At 41.0% G+C, this 17,148-nt stretch overlaps 1 protein-coding gene across 2 annotated transcripts in view; it reads left to right on the top strand.

Moving 5' to 3' along the window:
* The window catches only part of ric1 (RIC1 homolog, RAB6A GEF complex partner 1), a 46,773-nt gene that overhangs the window by 23,549 nt on the left and 6,076 nt on the right, over positions 1 to 17,148 (top strand). Inside the window, exons 4-23 of one of the 2 annotated variants that reach the window (XM_035957713.2) lie at positions 1,070 to 1,177; positions 3,650 to 3,795; positions 4,462 to 4,598; positions 6,032 to 6,120; positions 6,895 to 6,983; positions 8,289 to 8,433; positions 8,532 to 8,580; positions 8,922 to 9,092; positions 9,192 to 9,404; positions 9,924 to 9,962; positions 10,492 to 10,602; positions 10,828 to 10,917; positions 11,041 to 11,201; positions 12,147 to 12,285; positions 12,370 to 12,486; positions 13,324 to 13,731; positions 13,890 to 14,201; positions 14,349 to 14,507; positions 15,564 to 15,697; positions 15,805 to 16,085. In XM_035957713.2, the coding sequence (XP_035813606.2) occupies positions 1,070 to 1,177; positions 3,650 to 3,795; positions 4,462 to 4,598; positions 6,032 to 6,120; positions 6,895 to 6,983; positions 8,289 to 8,433; positions 8,532 to 8,580; positions 8,922 to 9,092; positions 9,192 to 9,404; positions 9,924 to 9,962; positions 10,492 to 10,602; positions 10,828 to 10,917; positions 11,041 to 11,201; positions 12,147 to 12,285; positions 12,370 to 12,486; positions 13,324 to 13,731; positions 13,890 to 14,201; positions 14,349 to 14,507; positions 15,564 to 15,697; positions 15,805 to 16,085 (3,098 nt within the window). Of the gene's footprint in view, positions 1 to 1,069; positions 1,178 to 3,649; positions 3,796 to 4,461; positions 4,599 to 6,028; positions 6,121 to 6,894; positions 6,984 to 8,288; positions 8,434 to 8,531; positions 8,581 to 8,921; positions 9,093 to 9,191; positions 9,405 to 9,923; positions 9,963 to 10,491; positions 10,603 to 10,827; positions 10,918 to 11,040; positions 11,202 to 12,146; positions 12,286 to 12,369; positions 12,487 to 13,323; positions 13,732 to 13,889; positions 14,202 to 14,348; positions 14,508 to 15,563; positions 15,698 to 15,804; positions 16,086 to 17,148 lie in introns of both variants that reach the window. The other variant, XM_023291325.3, reaches the window with a different exon arrangement.

The following is a 17,148-nucleotide window of genomic DNA, read 5'->3' as shown; positions in this document are numbered from 1 at the left end:
TTTTTGTTTGCTCTTGACCAAATATGTAGTCTTCTGTGGTTATATGGTTGAAGCGGTGGTGAAATTGGAGCTGCAAACTTCTGCAGTTATCACAGCATTTTAAAAGCATGTGGACATCCCAGCATAATGCCAGATTGGTCTCTAATGAACTGTCCCTGAATAAAACTACACAAAAGTGCAGTGGTTTCAGAAAGTGTTCATACTAGGGCTGAATGATCTGTCGAACTGCTTTTTTTTCTGACAGATGTTGTAGTTTGATATATTAAAGTCAAGGTTCAGTTCAATATTTCCTGTGTAATAGATTTAAAACATCTGGTGTAGCATTACCATGAGACACAATCAAATGCGTCACTGTCATAAGGAGAACAGCATGAATTTGTGAAATCATTGACACAACAGTTCAAACTCCGGGTCAGGCGCACTGCAGAATGTACAAGGAATGCCTATTAAATAACAAGGCTGGGCTTATGTTGGTTGGACCACAGCGTGCATGCCTGACACACATATACATTAATCGGTGGGCAAGCATAAACAACTCCTGAAAGTTCCAATCTGCTCAGATACAACAGAATTACAGCATTAGTCTCATTTTTCAAAAGCTTTTGCTATTTTGTAATTGCTTAGTTTCATAACATTTGAAATTTATCCATTGATCAGTCATAATTCAGACCTTCTTAGCTTTTGCACACTTTCTTCTCAGGTTTTGAGACAAAAAAAATCTACAACAATCTTCAGTGTGCAAAAGGTGAATGGCTCTGAATGCTTTCCAAATTCTCCATTTTCTTCAGGGTGTCTGCTTTTCCTTCATCCTTTACTAATCCTCTAATTTGTGTGCTGGGTATCAAGAGTTTGTGTGGCTTGCATTGTGTTTGGGTGTGTGTGCCTCACATACCTCGGCAACATGCCAGCAGAAGTCAGGCAAGTTGGGGCATATTCAATGATCTTTGTCATTTCCATCAGTTAAAAATAAGTTGCATTTTGGGATTTTAGGATTTCAGCAGGTGTATTTTCATATCTGTTGAACTAATATGTGTATTTGGAATAATGTATGTTGTGTTGTTTTTCACAGAGGAAGTCCTCGTGTGAAGGTGACACCCGGTTATAAGGAGGAGCAATGTGCCCCTGCTCTGTCTTTAGAGATGAAGAAGCCTGTGGACCTGGAGGCCCCCATCACCAGGTAGATGCTTTCATGCCATCTCTTTCTCTGTTGTGTCTACCTGTCTGCCTCAGCCTCGCACAAACACCACTCCACTCTCACTCTTGGCCTTCGATGTGTCATCACGCTCGCACAGGCTTAGCCACCTACACTCACTGAAACCACCGAAAGATTTACTCTCACCGTATCGTAATGCAAGCGCTAGCTGTAAACTATAAGAGTGCTATGAATCATGTTTGTTTATGTCCAGCTCCTTGTGTATAGCTTCACTGCCGCGTATATTTCCATGTATACATATTTTCTGGTCATTTGAGATCAGGTAAATTAAACACTGGATGTTTTCCACTGAAAGCCCACACAGTTTTAACGGAATCAGTGTTATTCTAGTTTAGTCTGAATTGATACATTTTGAACATTTTAAAGCTGCATTTTTGCTGAAGCAGTTCACCAGTGGCTGTTTAAAGGCCTTCCTCCATTGTTACTGCTGTTACAAAGTTACAAATGAATAGCTCTTTGTGTGTCTGTGAAGGGAATTTGGCATGAAAAAGTCTCTTCTTCCTCTAATGGAAAGTCAGTATTGGCAGTGAGCGATTACCGAGGTGCAGTGGGATGCTAAGCTCCTGTACTGTCATTTGTGAAGGCAGAGGCCTGCAGAATCGGCAGAAATGGAGGTTTGCTGAGAGAGGAGAGGGATGGACAGATGAATGAGGATACGTGGATAGGCTTAGTGATTGATGGAAGGAAGGAATGATAGAAGATGCATTTTTGATTTCACTGTTAGCTGAACGGAGTTAAGTGTTGCCTGGAGCACAGCTGATTTAAATCAACTTCATGCAATATGTATGGTTTCTGGACAGTATTTTCTGGGTTTTCTGACATAGAATGAGCCTTTTGAGAGTGACTCCACTTGACAAAAACCATGACAGTAAAAATAATGAGTCTGTGTTACCTTATTCAACAGGATTCTATGCATTTTCCTGTTTTTTTTTTTTTTTTTGTTTTTGTTTTTTTTAAAAAACCGTTTGAGCGGCAAAAATGTCTATTATGCTTGGGTAAATGAAACCCCAATTAACAAAACTGGTTAAAAAAAATGTAATTTCTATATTTATTCTGAGTACTTATCATTTTGGTGCTGGTAATATACTTCTGGGACTGGCTTAAGCCTCTTTGGGGTGGCACCAAAAATGCTGTGATGCAGAAAAACCCTGGATAATCACAAGGTATTTTGAGAATGCAAATTTCCTGACCAGATTCCATCAATCTGTTTGACGTTGTTTAATGCTCGTGTGACTCTGATTGCTATCATGTTTCCTCGTGATAAATCATCTTGTTGTTCCTTTTAAATGTGGCGTGCCTGCTTTGTCTATTGTGTTTCCAAGCACATGAAAAAGTACATTAATTTTTTACTCAATTTATTTGTTTATTGGCTTGAAATCTTTTGAGATGGCTCAAGCTAATCTGCAAAGTTGGAATGAACAAGACATTTGTACATTTTTAAATCAGACATCAATAAGAGCTGTAGAATAATCATTTTTCAGTATTTTAAGACAATTTATAGATATCAATCAAGAAAGTAGCCTTAGTAAATGAGTACACTGACATATAAATATATAACATTCATGGTATGTATGTCATTTCTTTATTACTTTATTACTTAATCTGTAATACAGTTGATGAAGAAAAATGCCTTTTATCTAAAACAAAACTGCAATTAACAACACAGGAGTCTGTTCGATAGGAGCCAGTTTACAGTAATTTGGGTTTCTCCTGTGTGGCACTTCGAGTTATCTCATAGTTTCTGTTTTTGTTTCAGTCACTCACCTTCCCTTCTATCACCCACACGTCATTCGAGCTGGAAGCCTTTGTTCGCTGAGTGACAAAAAACTATCTTTTTGTTTGTCTCGTGTTTGTATTGTCTATGTCTTTCGTGTCCCTGCGCTCATCTGCCGCTTCTCCTCCACTGTCTGCTCTTGACAGAGATTACAGGGTAGTCATCTGAATGAGAGCGCTCTGTTGGCATTTCACAGGCGCAGCTTGATTGTGCAGGAGATGAGTGGGCGTCTGCTGCTGTGGAGCTGCAGTAAAAGACGTTGCCTCCTCCACGCTGTCAGTCCACTGCGCTCAAATCCTTTGCTTCTTTTCATTTCTCCACTTTGTGACTCCTCTTGGTCGTGCTAATGGTGAACCTCTCAGACTTTTTGGAAAACAATGAAGCACTTTAATGCACACAGACACACTGTTGTTTGTTCCCTTGTGCGTTAGAAGACAGTGAGCCCAGGCAGTGGCAGCTATGTGGCCTCATCACAGCTGGCCAGTAAACCTTTCAGGCTTCACTCAGGGCACAGCTGGATAATGAATAGTCCACTGTTTTCTATCTTGTTATCTTGCTCCCACCCGTTCTACCTACCACTGCAGTCTGTTGTGTTTTACAGACTCCTCTGCCATTTTTTTCCAAATGAAACTTATTTCTGTGTTTTCTTTTATTCCCATCAGCTTGCAGTCCCTCCGGGAGGACTTACTGGTGTGCACCGCTGATGGCTACCTCCATGTGCTGCACTGGGATGGGCTGGGCAGCAACGGACGCAAGGCCATCTGCCTCACTACAATCCCCTTCTCACTAGACCTGCAGTCGGCTCGAGGTTAGAGCACACCCCTGCACAAAGTTGAAGAAAGGAGTACAGACAGTCAATAGCTAATACAGGGGGTCCTCTACTTGCATCGTTCTGTTCCTACAGTGTGGCATAAGTCGATTTTCACCGTAAGTCCGGTGAAAATGTAAACAAAGCCGTTACATGCATCACGATATCAATCAGTTTGCATATTTATACAACTACAGTAACGACAAACAGTTATTAGCTCACACTGAAACATAAGTCGGTAGGAAAATACCAGTGAAAATGTAAACAAAGCCGTTACGTGCATCACCGTATCACTTATGCTTGGGAGCCATAATGAAGTTAACGAATGTGGCATAATCCAATGTGGCAGCAAATGTAAACAAATCCGTCTTATAGCGCCACTTGACTACTGTACGTACAGTATTCATCCGCTCCGCTTGCTATATAACTACTTATTCATCCATTCTGCTCACCAACTAGTTCCACTGAACCAGTTCTGACGTAACAACGAAACGTTAAACCGAGGACTGGCCCATAATCTGTTCCAACGTAATGGCGGAACAACGTAAACCGAGGACCTCCTGTATTGGAAAATTCATTATAAATCACCATAAAAATTACATGTGCAACAATGGTGAATTCTGTCCAACTCACATAGCCCAACATATTCTCTGTGTGATTGTGTAGGTGGCCCCTCTCTGGACCTGGAGGGAGTGTATATACGTTGTATGGAGTACTGTGTGACGCTGGACGGCTTCGCTGTGGTACTGAGCGATGGACGCCTCGGTTTTATCACACCACTCAGTAACACCATCACCACAGATGTAAGAATACTCAGAGACACAGGCCACATCTCCACGAATACATATTTGTCTTGCAATGGCATTTTAAAACAAAAGTGATCTCCAACCACATTGCCAAGTGTTTTAGCTACATTTCGCAGATAACGTGCTTGCATACTATCGGGCCTGACCATTTGCATACGCTGGGCACACAGGTGTAAACATGAATAAGTACTATGGTTGGTTAGTTGTTCAAAATACTATAGAAGAACAGCAGTGGCGAAGAATATTTACTAAGATTCCCTCAACTGCACAACAAGGTGAGCAATATCTGTACCCTAATTCATTGTCTATATTGAATTAACCACCTGTAATCAAGACAGTGTTTTTGTTTTCTTCCTGAAGATGGTCACATGATAGTAGCCTGATGAATTAGGAAATGAAAGTAGGAATTTAAGTGAACATAGATGTCTGAGTCATAGTTTCCAAAATTCTTAGTTTCTGCCCGTCCAGACTACAGCACAGGCCCAGAGTTTTCTAACCAAAACAGAGTCAGCACTTTTCTATAAGTCTGTTTTCTAAAAACTCTGGAACAGCATAACAAAGCAGAAGTTATGTGTCTCAAAATGAAAACATATTAGTGTGAGTGTAGTCGGTTGATGTTAAAACCTACAGATTTTTGTAAAAGGCGAACAAAGGCTACAGTCCCAGATCATGAAAAATGGATAACTTTTACAGCACTTAGTAGCTGTTTTAGCTGCAGAATGCCTGAGCCCATGACTATAGAAATAGAAATGCAATAGAAAGACAAATAATTTCCAATCATATTACAGGATATCTGCATGTCTGTAAAACAAAATTTTAAAAAAGTGTCAGTAGTCTAAATGTGTACAAGGTGAGCTTTTCAAGTGTGCTGAACAAGTTGTGTGTTAAGTGAAAGAGCTGTGAATGTCCTTCCCTTCTAGAAATGTTTTATTTATTGACAGCAGCACCAGTAACTTCTGTTTTCCCACAAACAAAACAAACAGAATTACTTGCAGAGAACAATTACCCAAACTATATTTTTCATTAATGTCATGCTAATATGACTCAGTGCAGAGCCTGCGGCTATTACTTATCTTGGCAGGATGTAAACAGAAATGACTGTATTTTCAGGATATTTTTTCACATCCAAAAAGGGCAGAAGGAGCTTAATATTAACATTTTGGCTTGAAATTATGTTCTGGAAATTGGACTGTGGGTGTTGAGGTTGCCATGAAGATATGAATGCGCATTCAGACATAAATGTCAAATTAAAATCGTGACCAAGCAGTCTGACGGTAATGTGTGTTTTGAGTTTCTTTTGGATGTTTATATATATAAGAAAATAAAAAAAGACTTCAGCGAGGTAGCTTTTCAAACACACTGTGCTGACCTGAACCTGGCATCATTCAGTTACTTATAATTCATCAAGGTTTCTTGTGTGTGTCCAGCAGCTGCAGGGAGTTTGGGCAGCAGACGTGACTGATGGTACCTGTGTGGCCGTCAACAACAAGTACAGACTGATGGCCTTTGGCTGTGCCAGGTACATGTCCGTTCAACTGTCTCCTTCCGTGTCTCTGTCTTTACAATACGACGTTGGGAAGAAAACCTGTGTGTGTTGGTTTGCGTTTGTGTGTTAGGGGGAGATTGTTGTCCATGTGGTGTGTGTCCAGTGTGAGAATCTGTCAGTTTGTGTTTGCAGAGGCAACCTAGTGTGTGCTTGTCAGGAACTCCTCGTGGATGATGCAATCTGCCAGGTTGGCAGGAATTTCTCTCCTCACTGCTTCCTGTTTTCCTTCTACATCTTTTGCTACAAGTTTTTGTACCTTACTGAAACAACAAGCACACACACACAGCAAAAGAATTCTTTATATGAATATTGTCACGACAGTCCTTTGAAAAAGAAAGTGGAGCCTAAAATCAAACTCCTTTTGCACCCTTCATGATAAAAATGGTTGTTGCTCTAATCAAACTCAGTGATGAAAGAGGTTGACTAGAATGGCATCTGCAGAAATCAGATTTAATCCTCTGTGATTAATCAGTTATAATCAGCACAAATAAATACCTTGACCTTGTCTTGTTAGTGTAGAAGTATGTGCATGAATGTGTGTCGACTTAGTGTTCAATCAAGTGCACAGAAATTCTGCGAGTGATTCAAAGCTTAGAAGTGTCGTTCGGATGTAACAGCTCCAAATTAAAGATACATGTCAACTGAAGCACTTCCTGGTCCTTGAAGTGTCTGGCTTTGATTACAGGCGATATTTCTCACCTTATACAACAGGTTGTGACAATAGAAGTGTCTTTGTTCTCTTTACAGCGGCTCAGTGCTGGTGTACATGATAGACACCACGACAGGATCCATGCAGCTCTCACACAAACTGGAACTCACTCCAAAACACTATCCAGGTATCTCTCATTTACTCTCCCTCGCCGTCTCTTATCTGTCTCATCTTGTCTTACCCTCACACAAATTCCTCACTGATATAACATAAATTCCTTTACTGGTTTCCTTTATGGGCGTACATGCTTATGTTTCCTCCTGGTTCATATCTGTTTCAGTCACAGTCCTGTAATGTGACCAAGACCATAGCTCCCCCTAGTGGTTGAACTACCACATAGGCGCAGTGTTATTTAAACAATGAAACTAGCTGATGTTTTGCTGTTTCCTTGCAATTAAGATCTTAGCATCAAAGCAACTCACTTTAGAGTCCCACAAAATTTAACCTGAGGCTTGTCCCAAACACATCAAGACACTACAAATGATTATTTTGTCTGCTGCTGTATACTTTTACTTATTGTCATTTTATTACTATACTTACTTCATTATATTGTCAATTTAAGTTAATAATATATAAAATATTTTATGAAAAATACTATGTATTATATTGTAATGTAATACATATATTAAGATTCAAAACTTTATTAATGTTCAAGGGTAAATTCACAAGCTATCCAGCAGATGAACTATGCAAAGTAGTTTAATAACCTGATGAACACATGAATGCCTCAGTGCCATTCTGCATAACATAGAGTACTTTTAATTTTGGCATTTAGTTTATTTAACACTTTTGTGCTTTTGCATAAGTATGAATTTAATTGAGTATAAGTAAGTAAGTAATTCTAGTCTACAAACAAATCTTGTCTAAATAAATTAACAGTATCATATAAATATATAGACTCCCATAATGTTATCTACTCTGATATGTATAATTGCATTAAAATCATATCTAATTATAGTATAAATTGTCATAGTAAGTTGATTGTTTTATCAGAAATCAATGATTTCAAGGGAAAAAACTGTTATTTTTAAGTGGCATGCAGGAGAAAAGAAATGATTTGTCCAGCTATTGCTAAAGTTTTCATCAAATAATAATTGCTTCTTTCATATTTCTTCTCACTTCGTGTCATTTGGAGTTCCTGCTCCTCGGAAGATGAAAAAGATGAAAAATAATTGAGCTCAGTGAATTAATGAAATATTCAAAACTTCTCACAGTTACTAAATCTTGTGTGAGTGAGATAATAAGGAATATTTGACAGCTTTCATGGGTAATCTTGTAATGATGAAGAGCATAATGAAAGATGTTTTAATATGAGGAAATTCAGAAGTTTCACCAGTGCACCATTTTTGCAGAGATCCGCTCAATTTCAAAGTATAAAATAAAGCAATGACTGAAATATGAAATCTTATAACTAAATTCTTTGCCTTTTCAGACATCTATAACAAGACAGGCCCTGTCAAGCTAATCTGCTGGTCACCTGACTACAGCGTTGCCATGGTTACATGGGAGTGTGGCGGCCTGTCGCTGTGGAGTGTCTTCGGAGCTCACCTTATCTGCACTCTGGGAGAAGACTTTGCGTGGGTGGACGCACACACACAAACGCAGCCCTACACACTTCACACATCATTTAATACAATTTCTGAAAGATTATTTTTGTTGCATTTCCTCCCCTCAGGTATCGCTCCGATGATACCAAGAAGGACCCCCTTAAAATCAGCTCTATGGTATGTGGATTTTTTAAATCCTACTCTACAGTTCACATTTTAACATAAAATAAGCCAAAATAAGAGGTAAACTGTGTGAAATGAGCACAGATGCTTGAGTTGTGGTTGTTTTATTGCAAAATCCTGGCTTCACTTAACCACGGTTATTACAGCGAATTGCTTTTCATTGAAGTGAAACAAAAGTAACACAGAGTCTGAACACTATTAGTTTTTTGCATCTGTTCCAATGACAGTAATGAGATTTGTTTTTTAATTAATCGTTATCATGTATTGGAAATATGAATTTTGTCTGTTATTTTTCCATTTTTTGACCCTAAAACTTGCACCCTGCCTCTTTCCAGAGCTGGGGAGCAGAGGGCTATCACCTGTGGGTGCTCCCTTACAAGCCAGAGAGGAGGAGACAAGAGGAGCAGCAGGATGTGGAAATGGTTGAAGCCCCTCCCTCCTCCCTGCAGGCCGGTATACTGCAGTTCCACTTCATTAAGAGTGCCCTCACAGTCAACCCCTGCACGGTGAGAGCGGCAGTGGAAACACATCACCGCATACACTCACACTAACGCACGCCGGCATTAAACATTCGTGGTCTGTTTGCTCCTCTCTCGGCCGTGCAGAGTAACCAGGAGCAGGTGTTGCTCCACGGTGAAGACCGCCTCTACCTGACCTGCATCGACCCCTCGCAGATCCATAGCAGCTCTGACGCACACCCGCACGCACACATACACCCACGCGACGGCAGCCCGATGCACCACCCTCCCAACCCCGACTCCTCTCTCTCTCAGGGACTCAGCACTTTACTGGGACACAAGCACTGGCACGTGGTCCAGGTGAGGACGTGCAGTCATCACTCCTGGTTAGGTGTGATTTATACAACAGTGACAAGAGTTTGGAAATATTTCTTGGTAATAGCGTTGTAGCCTTGGTCTATATTAGGCAAGAGACTTATTTACAGTATGCTGCATTACATTGTGTTGGATTATGATCTTTTGTAAAGCAGCTGGGTGCGTATAGCCTTAAGCAGGAAGTTTAAATGGTAAATTCTTGTTCCTATTGTCCTGTACACTTGTAGTGTGTGGAGATACATTAATGAGTGCTCTGTTAACAATTCCATGAGCATAGTAGTCTTTTCTGGATCATAAAGGGCAAATGAAGAATTGGCAGAACCACCTGATAATATAAACTAATAAACAGTATTGCAGTAAATGGTGGGAACAGTTCATTATGTTAGTTTTTGTTGCATCACAGAGGAACTTAATTCACCTAACTTGAATGTGCCTGTGTATATACAGTTTAATTGATGTGATGTTTCACTCTTTATCATGTTTTTTTTTGTTTGTTTCCTCTAGATTCACAGCACATACCTAGAGAGTAACTGGCCTATACGGGTAAGTGTGTGTTTGTAGTTGTGTTAGTTGGTCCATCACGTTGAGCACTAGGAAAGTTGTTAGACACAGAAACATCCATGAGATAATCTTTAAAACTCCACCTCTTTAGTGCTGAACTTTCTGATGTTGCATGTGATTTCATTTTAAGGGTACATACGCAGACTAAAACCTGTGATATTCCTGTGTTTACGTAGTAAATGACTCCTGCTGCAATCTCACCTGTGTGTACATGAGCAGAATTATTGTTCTGCAAGGTGCAGGAGCTAAAAATACAATAAAATAGTTTCTCCTCCTTTTTTAGAGAGGGTTTGTTGTTGATGTGGGCCTGCAACCATTTAATTTCATGTGATATATGGTTGTGCAAACAAACTCGACTTGAAAATACGTCATCTAAGTGGTAGCAAATAGAAAATGTCAGTTAAACTATCAACACTGTTAACTTTTATGACTTTAGATGCATGTCAACACTTGAACCTGTCATATTGTTTGCCTCATGGATGACTGTGTGTGTGTGTGTTTATGTCTGCAGTTTGCAGCCATAGACACAGCAGGCCAATGTATGGCTGTGGCAGGGAGGCGGGGATTTGCACACTACTCCTTATTCACAAGGAAATGGAAGCTGTTTGGGAATATCACTCAGGTATGTTGATAGTGTTTATTGAATGATAAAAGTCAATAGAAATCCCTCTTTGTCTTAAAAGAAGGGTAGTTATCACTGCTTAACTAAGTGGAGTAACATACAACTTAATTGTAGTGAAATGTTTCAAAGCTGCAGAAATAATAATCTGTATTGTTAAATTTCAGGTTAAATGTTTGGCTGAAATCGTGAATAATTGTGTATTTGTGCCCACCTGTCTCTCTGTAGGAGCAGAACATGACGGTGACAGGGGGTCTGGCTTGGTGGAACGACTTTGTGGTGGTGGCCTGTTACAATTTTATAGACCAGCAAGAGCAGGTGAAACTGAAGCACCCCTTACTTTATCATTATTCCTTATAAAACCAAGTATTTCATGCTACATATCATGATTCTAGATGTGTAGTTGTGTCTCATTGTGATTTCTCCGTCTGTTAATACCAGTTGAGGCTCTATCAACGCTCATCCAACCTGGACAATGCCTTTGCCTCAGTCACAAAGCTGCACTCAGACACTCTGCTGCTGAACGTCTTCAGAGACATGGTCATCCTGTTCAGAGCCGACTGCTCCATCTGCCTCTATAGCATCGAGAGGAGGAACGACAGGTGGGCTCCAGTCTTAACTTCAGGGCTCCACAACACTCAATTACATTAATCTTTTTCTTAGTATAGTCCCATCTGTTTGCAATCTGCCAGGCATTTTTCATCCAGTTTTTCTTTTTGTGCTTTGTAACTTAACAAATAAAATGCGTGAGGAAGAATTTTGGCCAAAGTTCCAAGTGTTGAGACAACAGAACAAGCGCTAGTTCTATTCAGAAATGATGGTGTCTTTTCTAAACTGGTTCCGCGGTTCTTTTGACACATTCCAGCAGCAGGGAAATCCCTGGCATCAATAGCCATGGTATTGTGAGGTAATAGTGTTACTCAGCTACATTTTCCCTTGGGAAAAGAGGCTTTAGTAAAAGCTTTTGACATTAAACCTGTTACATGCCAAAACTGGGCCTCTGCTTTTTCATCTGGCCGGGACATTGACTCATGCCAGCCTCAGAACTGAAGGACTTTGTCAAATGGAAGGACGCTGGGAAAACGCAGACCTCTGCCAAGGCCAATAGTCCACTCTTCTCCGATATGTGATTCTACAACCAAACCCCCTTTATAAATATCTGGATATTTCTGTGAAACAAGTTGGATCCACTCCAAAATGTAATAAGTTATTCTTTTACTCATGCTCCACCTTTCCACCAAGTCCCACCAAAACAAAACAAACCAGCAAACAGCAGATTTCAGATTACTTCAAAGTTTTTAATGACCATTTATTTTAGTGACTTTCCAGGCAATGGTAAGTTTTGCCCAGGTAAATTTAACTGGGCAATATTTTAAAATGCTACGTCTTTTAATGTCTTTGCCGGCATTTTGAGATGGTCAACCATCAAACTGAAAATTGACAGGTGAAATTGAGCTTTTGCAACATCACTTTTGCTAAAATAGTCCCCCAGTATCTTGTGTCGTTTCCTTTGCTGTGTCATTAAATTTGTGAACTTGCAATTTCAGTCCAAATCCGTCAGCCAGTGTGGAGCTGCTACAGGAGGTGTCAATGTCTCGCTACATCCCTCATCCAGCCCTCGTGGTCTCGGTCACGCTCACGTCTGTGCGCACAGAAACTGGCATCACATTGAAAGCCCCGCAGCAGGTAACACAGCGACACACAGCCACACACACTCACCCAGCTATAACTAAGGTGTGTTAATGCTCCTGTAACGTGTGCCCATGCCAGGCCTGCATGGCAGAGAGCATCATGTTGAACCTGGCTGGCCAGCTGATCATGCTACAGAGGGACCGTTCTGGACCGCAGGTACGAGATAAAGAGACGCCTGCAGTCAACAAGAAGCTGGTGAGTCCAAACACCACTCCTGGATTTTCTAAATTTTTGACAGAAACTTAATTTTGCAAATAAAGCTTAGTGTCTCGCGTTGTCAAATGTTCTATTCACCTTGATCTCCATGCAACTAAACCGTAATCACACTTTAATTAGTTTTTGGTCTCTGCAATTGTGCTAGTTTTATTAAATCTGCAGCCTCATCTCAAAATCATCTGTGACTCTCCACCTGTTAGCCAAACAAAATCAGAAATCATTTCTTCTTGTAGTTGAGAAAAGTAAAGGCTGAGTTATGCTTTCTGCACGCCACGTTCGTGCGGAAATGAGACGCTTGGAAATCCGCTCGAAAAAACGTGACTGTAGACTCCATGCAGCGTCTGCTCCCAAACTGCAGGAGGCAGTGTATCGCAAACACACGTCTACCTGGTCTACTCTAGGACCAGACACCACTTATGAAATGGCATTTTACAGAGTAGTTGCATTTCAACAGTTTTTATTTCACGCCATGAATTGTTCATAACCCGGTTGTCACAGTGATCTCTATGTGATGAATCGTATAAATGCCTGTATTTCTGAACTTCTGCTGTTATGAGCTCCTGTTCTTCTGCCAGTTTTCCACGTGTCTGTCCGCATTGTTAGAAAAATTTGGAGGTGCGCTTGAGAAGGGTTGTGTGAGGGGGCGTAGCTGCTAAAATGACACAATTTGTCCACACCGATCCACACGAACCTTGTGGATGTGTCTAGCATAAAACAAGCTTTACTCTTCCACAAACCTAAAGCATCTATAACAGCATTTTAAATGAATGACATTTATTCAGGAAACTCCTCTAACAGTTTGTCTTTCTCCACCAGCTACCATTTTGCCCTCCTGTGGTGCTGGCCCAGTGTGTGGAGAACGTGTGGACCACCTGTCGCTCCAACAAGAAGAAGCGCCATCTGCTGGAGGCCCTGTGGTTGTCCTGTGGAGAAGCAGGCATGAAAGTCTGGCTGCCGCTGTTCCCCCGAGACCATCGTAAGCCCCACTCCTTCCTCTCCAGGCGCATCATGCTGCCCTTCCACATCAACATCTACCCTCTGGCCGTGCTCTTCGAAGATGCCCTGGTGCTGGGGGCAACCAATGAGACTGTGCTCTACGACGGGCTGCAGGGATCCTCAGAGCCACTGGAGGCGCTGTTCCCCTACTGCACCGTGGAGAGAACCTCCCAGATCTACCTCCATCACATCCTGAGGCAGCTGCTGGTTCGCAACCTGGGCGAACAGGTATGTGGAGCAACCTGTCCCATATCGACTAAAATCAAACACACTTCACTGACGCGAACTTTAGTCTTTTTGTTTGCTTTCTGCGGACCATGTAAGAGATCGTATCATGAGATTATTTCTATCTACAGAGTCACAGAGTTCATTCTTTCCTCTCCCAGGCTTTGATGCTGGCTCAGTCCTGTGCCTCCCTCCCCTACTTCCCGCATGTCATGGAGCTCATGGTTCACGTGGTGCTGGAAGAAGAGGCGACATCGCGGGAGCCCATACCCGACCCTCTGCTGCCCACCGTGGCCAAGTTCATTACAGAGTTCCCCCTCTTCCTGCAGACCATTGTCCACTGTGCCAGGAAGACAGAGTATGCTCTGTGGAACTACCTGTTTGCAGCTGTGGGAAACCCCAAAGATCTGTTTGAGGAGTGTCTCATGGCTCAAGATCTGGACACAGCAGCCTCCTATCTGATTATACTGCAGGTAGAATAAGATTGAACGCATATGTTAACACACACTGCATGCACCTGTTCAGTTAACTTTTGATAGCATAATGCAGGAGTTATTGGACATTTTCAGCCTCAAGCAGTGATCTATAAACCTCTTTGTCTTTTCTCTTTTCCCATAAAGAACATGGAGGTTCCAGCTGTGAGCAGACAGCACGCCACTCTTCTCTTCAACACCGCACTTGAACAGGGGAAGTGGGACCTCTGCCGGCACATGATCCGATTCCTCAAAGCCATCGGCTCAGGGGAGATGGAGACTCCGCCCCCGACACCCACCACTCAGGTGAGGAGCTTCCGAAGTTCTTCCCGCTTTTCAATCAACCTGGCTTTGAAAATCAGTGAAGGACAAATTACAAGAAAAGGAATGTATTGCAAAAACCTGACTGGAATTTTCCTATATACAAAAAAACTTAAGGTTGTTTTGACTTAAACAGACTTTATTAATCCACAGAGAGAAATTCTGTAAATTCTGTATCTGCCTTCATATGGATTTTCTGAATCACTGATGTTCATAATTTTCATCTGTCCACATTGAAAAGCTAAACATCTGTTCAATGGATGCATTTTTTTTCAAGCCAATATCAAAATCTGATTTTGATGGCATAGTAAGGATGATGATAATATTGTAAAAAATATGTGGTTAATTTGTAATCCATTTCACATGAAAACACATGCAATAAGATAGTTGAAAGCAGACAAGTGATTCTAATATCAAATTGGTTGTGGCCAGTCACATGTACTTGATCTAGTGAATACGGGGTGTCCCAAAAAACTGACATCATTTGAGATGTCCTTATCAGAGTGAGGAGAAATGATACTTAATGGGATTTATTTTGGACATAAAATGTTTTATTCTACAAATTTCAAATGAGAAATTCTGGGGGATGGTAATTTTATAAAGTTCCAAAGTTATTGCAAATGTTCAATGTGTGCACCGCTTGTGACACGGCATACATCAAGTTGGTAGTGGAGTTCCTGCCACACTCGTTGCAGCATGTCATGTGTAACATTCTCCAGAGCTTCAGTGATTCTCTTCTTGAGTTCCTCTACACATGTGGGAAATGGTGGGATATAGACCAGTCCTTTCACGTAACCACACAGAAAGAAATCGCACGGTGTTAGGTCAGGTGAGCGTGGGGCCATTTCAGTAGTACACTATCTCCATCATTAGCACATCCAATCCATCTTCCTGGCAGATTCTCATTAAGATAAGCTCTGTTATTAGGTGATGAAATGATGTCAAAGTTTTGGGACACCCTGTATAAAACCTCCTTCATGCTTTGTACCCACAAACATTGTCAAACCTGTAAACATGAAAAACATTTGTATTTGTCTTTAGGAACCGAGTTCAACGGGTTTCGAGTTCTTTAGAAATCGCAGCATCAGCTTGTCTCAGTCCGCCGACTCCGTCACAACAGGAAAGTTCAACCTGCAGAAGACCTTCAGTATGCCCACTGGAGCTTCTGCTAAAGGGTACGGATTTGCACATATTTGCACATATTAGCTGGTGAATGAGGTTATTCTGTTTTGTTCAAAGGGTTCTCATTGTAACATCCTCTACTTTACCTTTCTTCTGCCAGACGGGATGTGGAGTGTGCAGAGAACATGTACATCGATATGATGCTCTGGCGCCACGCCCGCCACCTCCTGGAGCAGGTCCGCCTCCGTGACCTGGGATGTTTTTCCGCACAGCTGGGCTTTGAGCTCATCGGCTGGTTGTGTCGCGAGCGAAACCGAGTGGCTCGAGTTGAGGATTTTGTCACAGCGTTGAAGAGGCTTCATAAGGATTTTCTCTGGCCGTTCCCTGTTATTCCTGTGGGAAGCCTCAGCTCGCCACTGAAGAACGGACGCTGTCGCACAGGTGAGGAAGCAAAGTCAGATATCGCTCAAAGTTTCACTAAAAATTTAATTAAAGTTACGCTAAGTGCAAAAATGAAAAAAATACTCTTGATATTGAAACCCAAAGAACTTTTGAATATGCCCAATTGATTGAGACGGCTTAATATGCATCTGTTATTGCAGTTAAAATGTCCTGAGGATATGTATAACCAATATTCCTCTAGTCACTTTTTTTTTACCTTGTGAACTCCCTATCCCTTTTTTTAATGTATTTGCTCCAGTCACATTTTTGACTCAGTGGGCTCTTCTTTTCACTGCACTTTAATGTTCTGCACCTCTATGGAATCAGCACAATCGTGGCTGGAAGTAGAGAGAACTCAAAAGTTTATTTTGTTCATTATAACAAGGTTCTAATGCTACAAACCAAAAAACAATGAATGTTGAATTTCTTTAAATATTTGCTTTTTAAAAATGTGAAAAAAGTGGAATCAGCATGTGCAACATTTTTCCAAGTGCTCATAGGTATTGCCAGCAATGGGGGAAAAATACATAATATTTTACTGCATTATAGTTTTACTTAGTTTCCTTTCTATTCTGTGTCTGCACAGCCTGTAGCTCAGCATAGTTCAGTTGAAAACGCAGTGAATTTTTGTCATGTGACAGTTAGTCGCTGCTTAGTCACTCATGGCTTTTCAGTTGTGATGAGCAGCTGAGAATTTTTTTTGTTGTTTGTTTTTTTACAGAATCTGGTTGCAGCCAGCAGTTTGTTTCTGGCAAATTATTAAATGAGTCATGTAGAATGAAGTGATTTTGATGAAATATTATAGTTTTAAGCTTAGGTTTGGTTACTGCTCCCGACAAAACCAAAAGTCGCACATGAGAATGACTGTGGGATGGTTTAGTATCAGATGATTCTTCCTGTTTTTGCGGTTTCTAGCTCTGTTAATGGTGTAATTTTGCTGATTTATGAAATACAATAGCCTTTGAAGGGTTTAAGAACACGGTAGCCAGTCAGCATGTATGCCCCTGTTGACATACTAATTAAATTTTGACAATAGCCATCAGGGGAAAAATGAAGAAGATTG

This window comes from Amphiprion ocellaris, chromosome 17, assembly GCF_022539595.1.
Source record: "Amphiprion ocellaris isolate individual 3 ecotype Okinawa chromosome 17, ASM2253959v1, whole genome shotgun sequence".
NCBI classification, from domain to species: domain Eukaryota; kingdom Metazoa; phylum Chordata; class Actinopteri; family Pomacentridae; genus Amphiprion; species Amphiprion ocellaris.
This window is presented reverse-complemented; position numbering and strand designations above follow the sequence as displayed.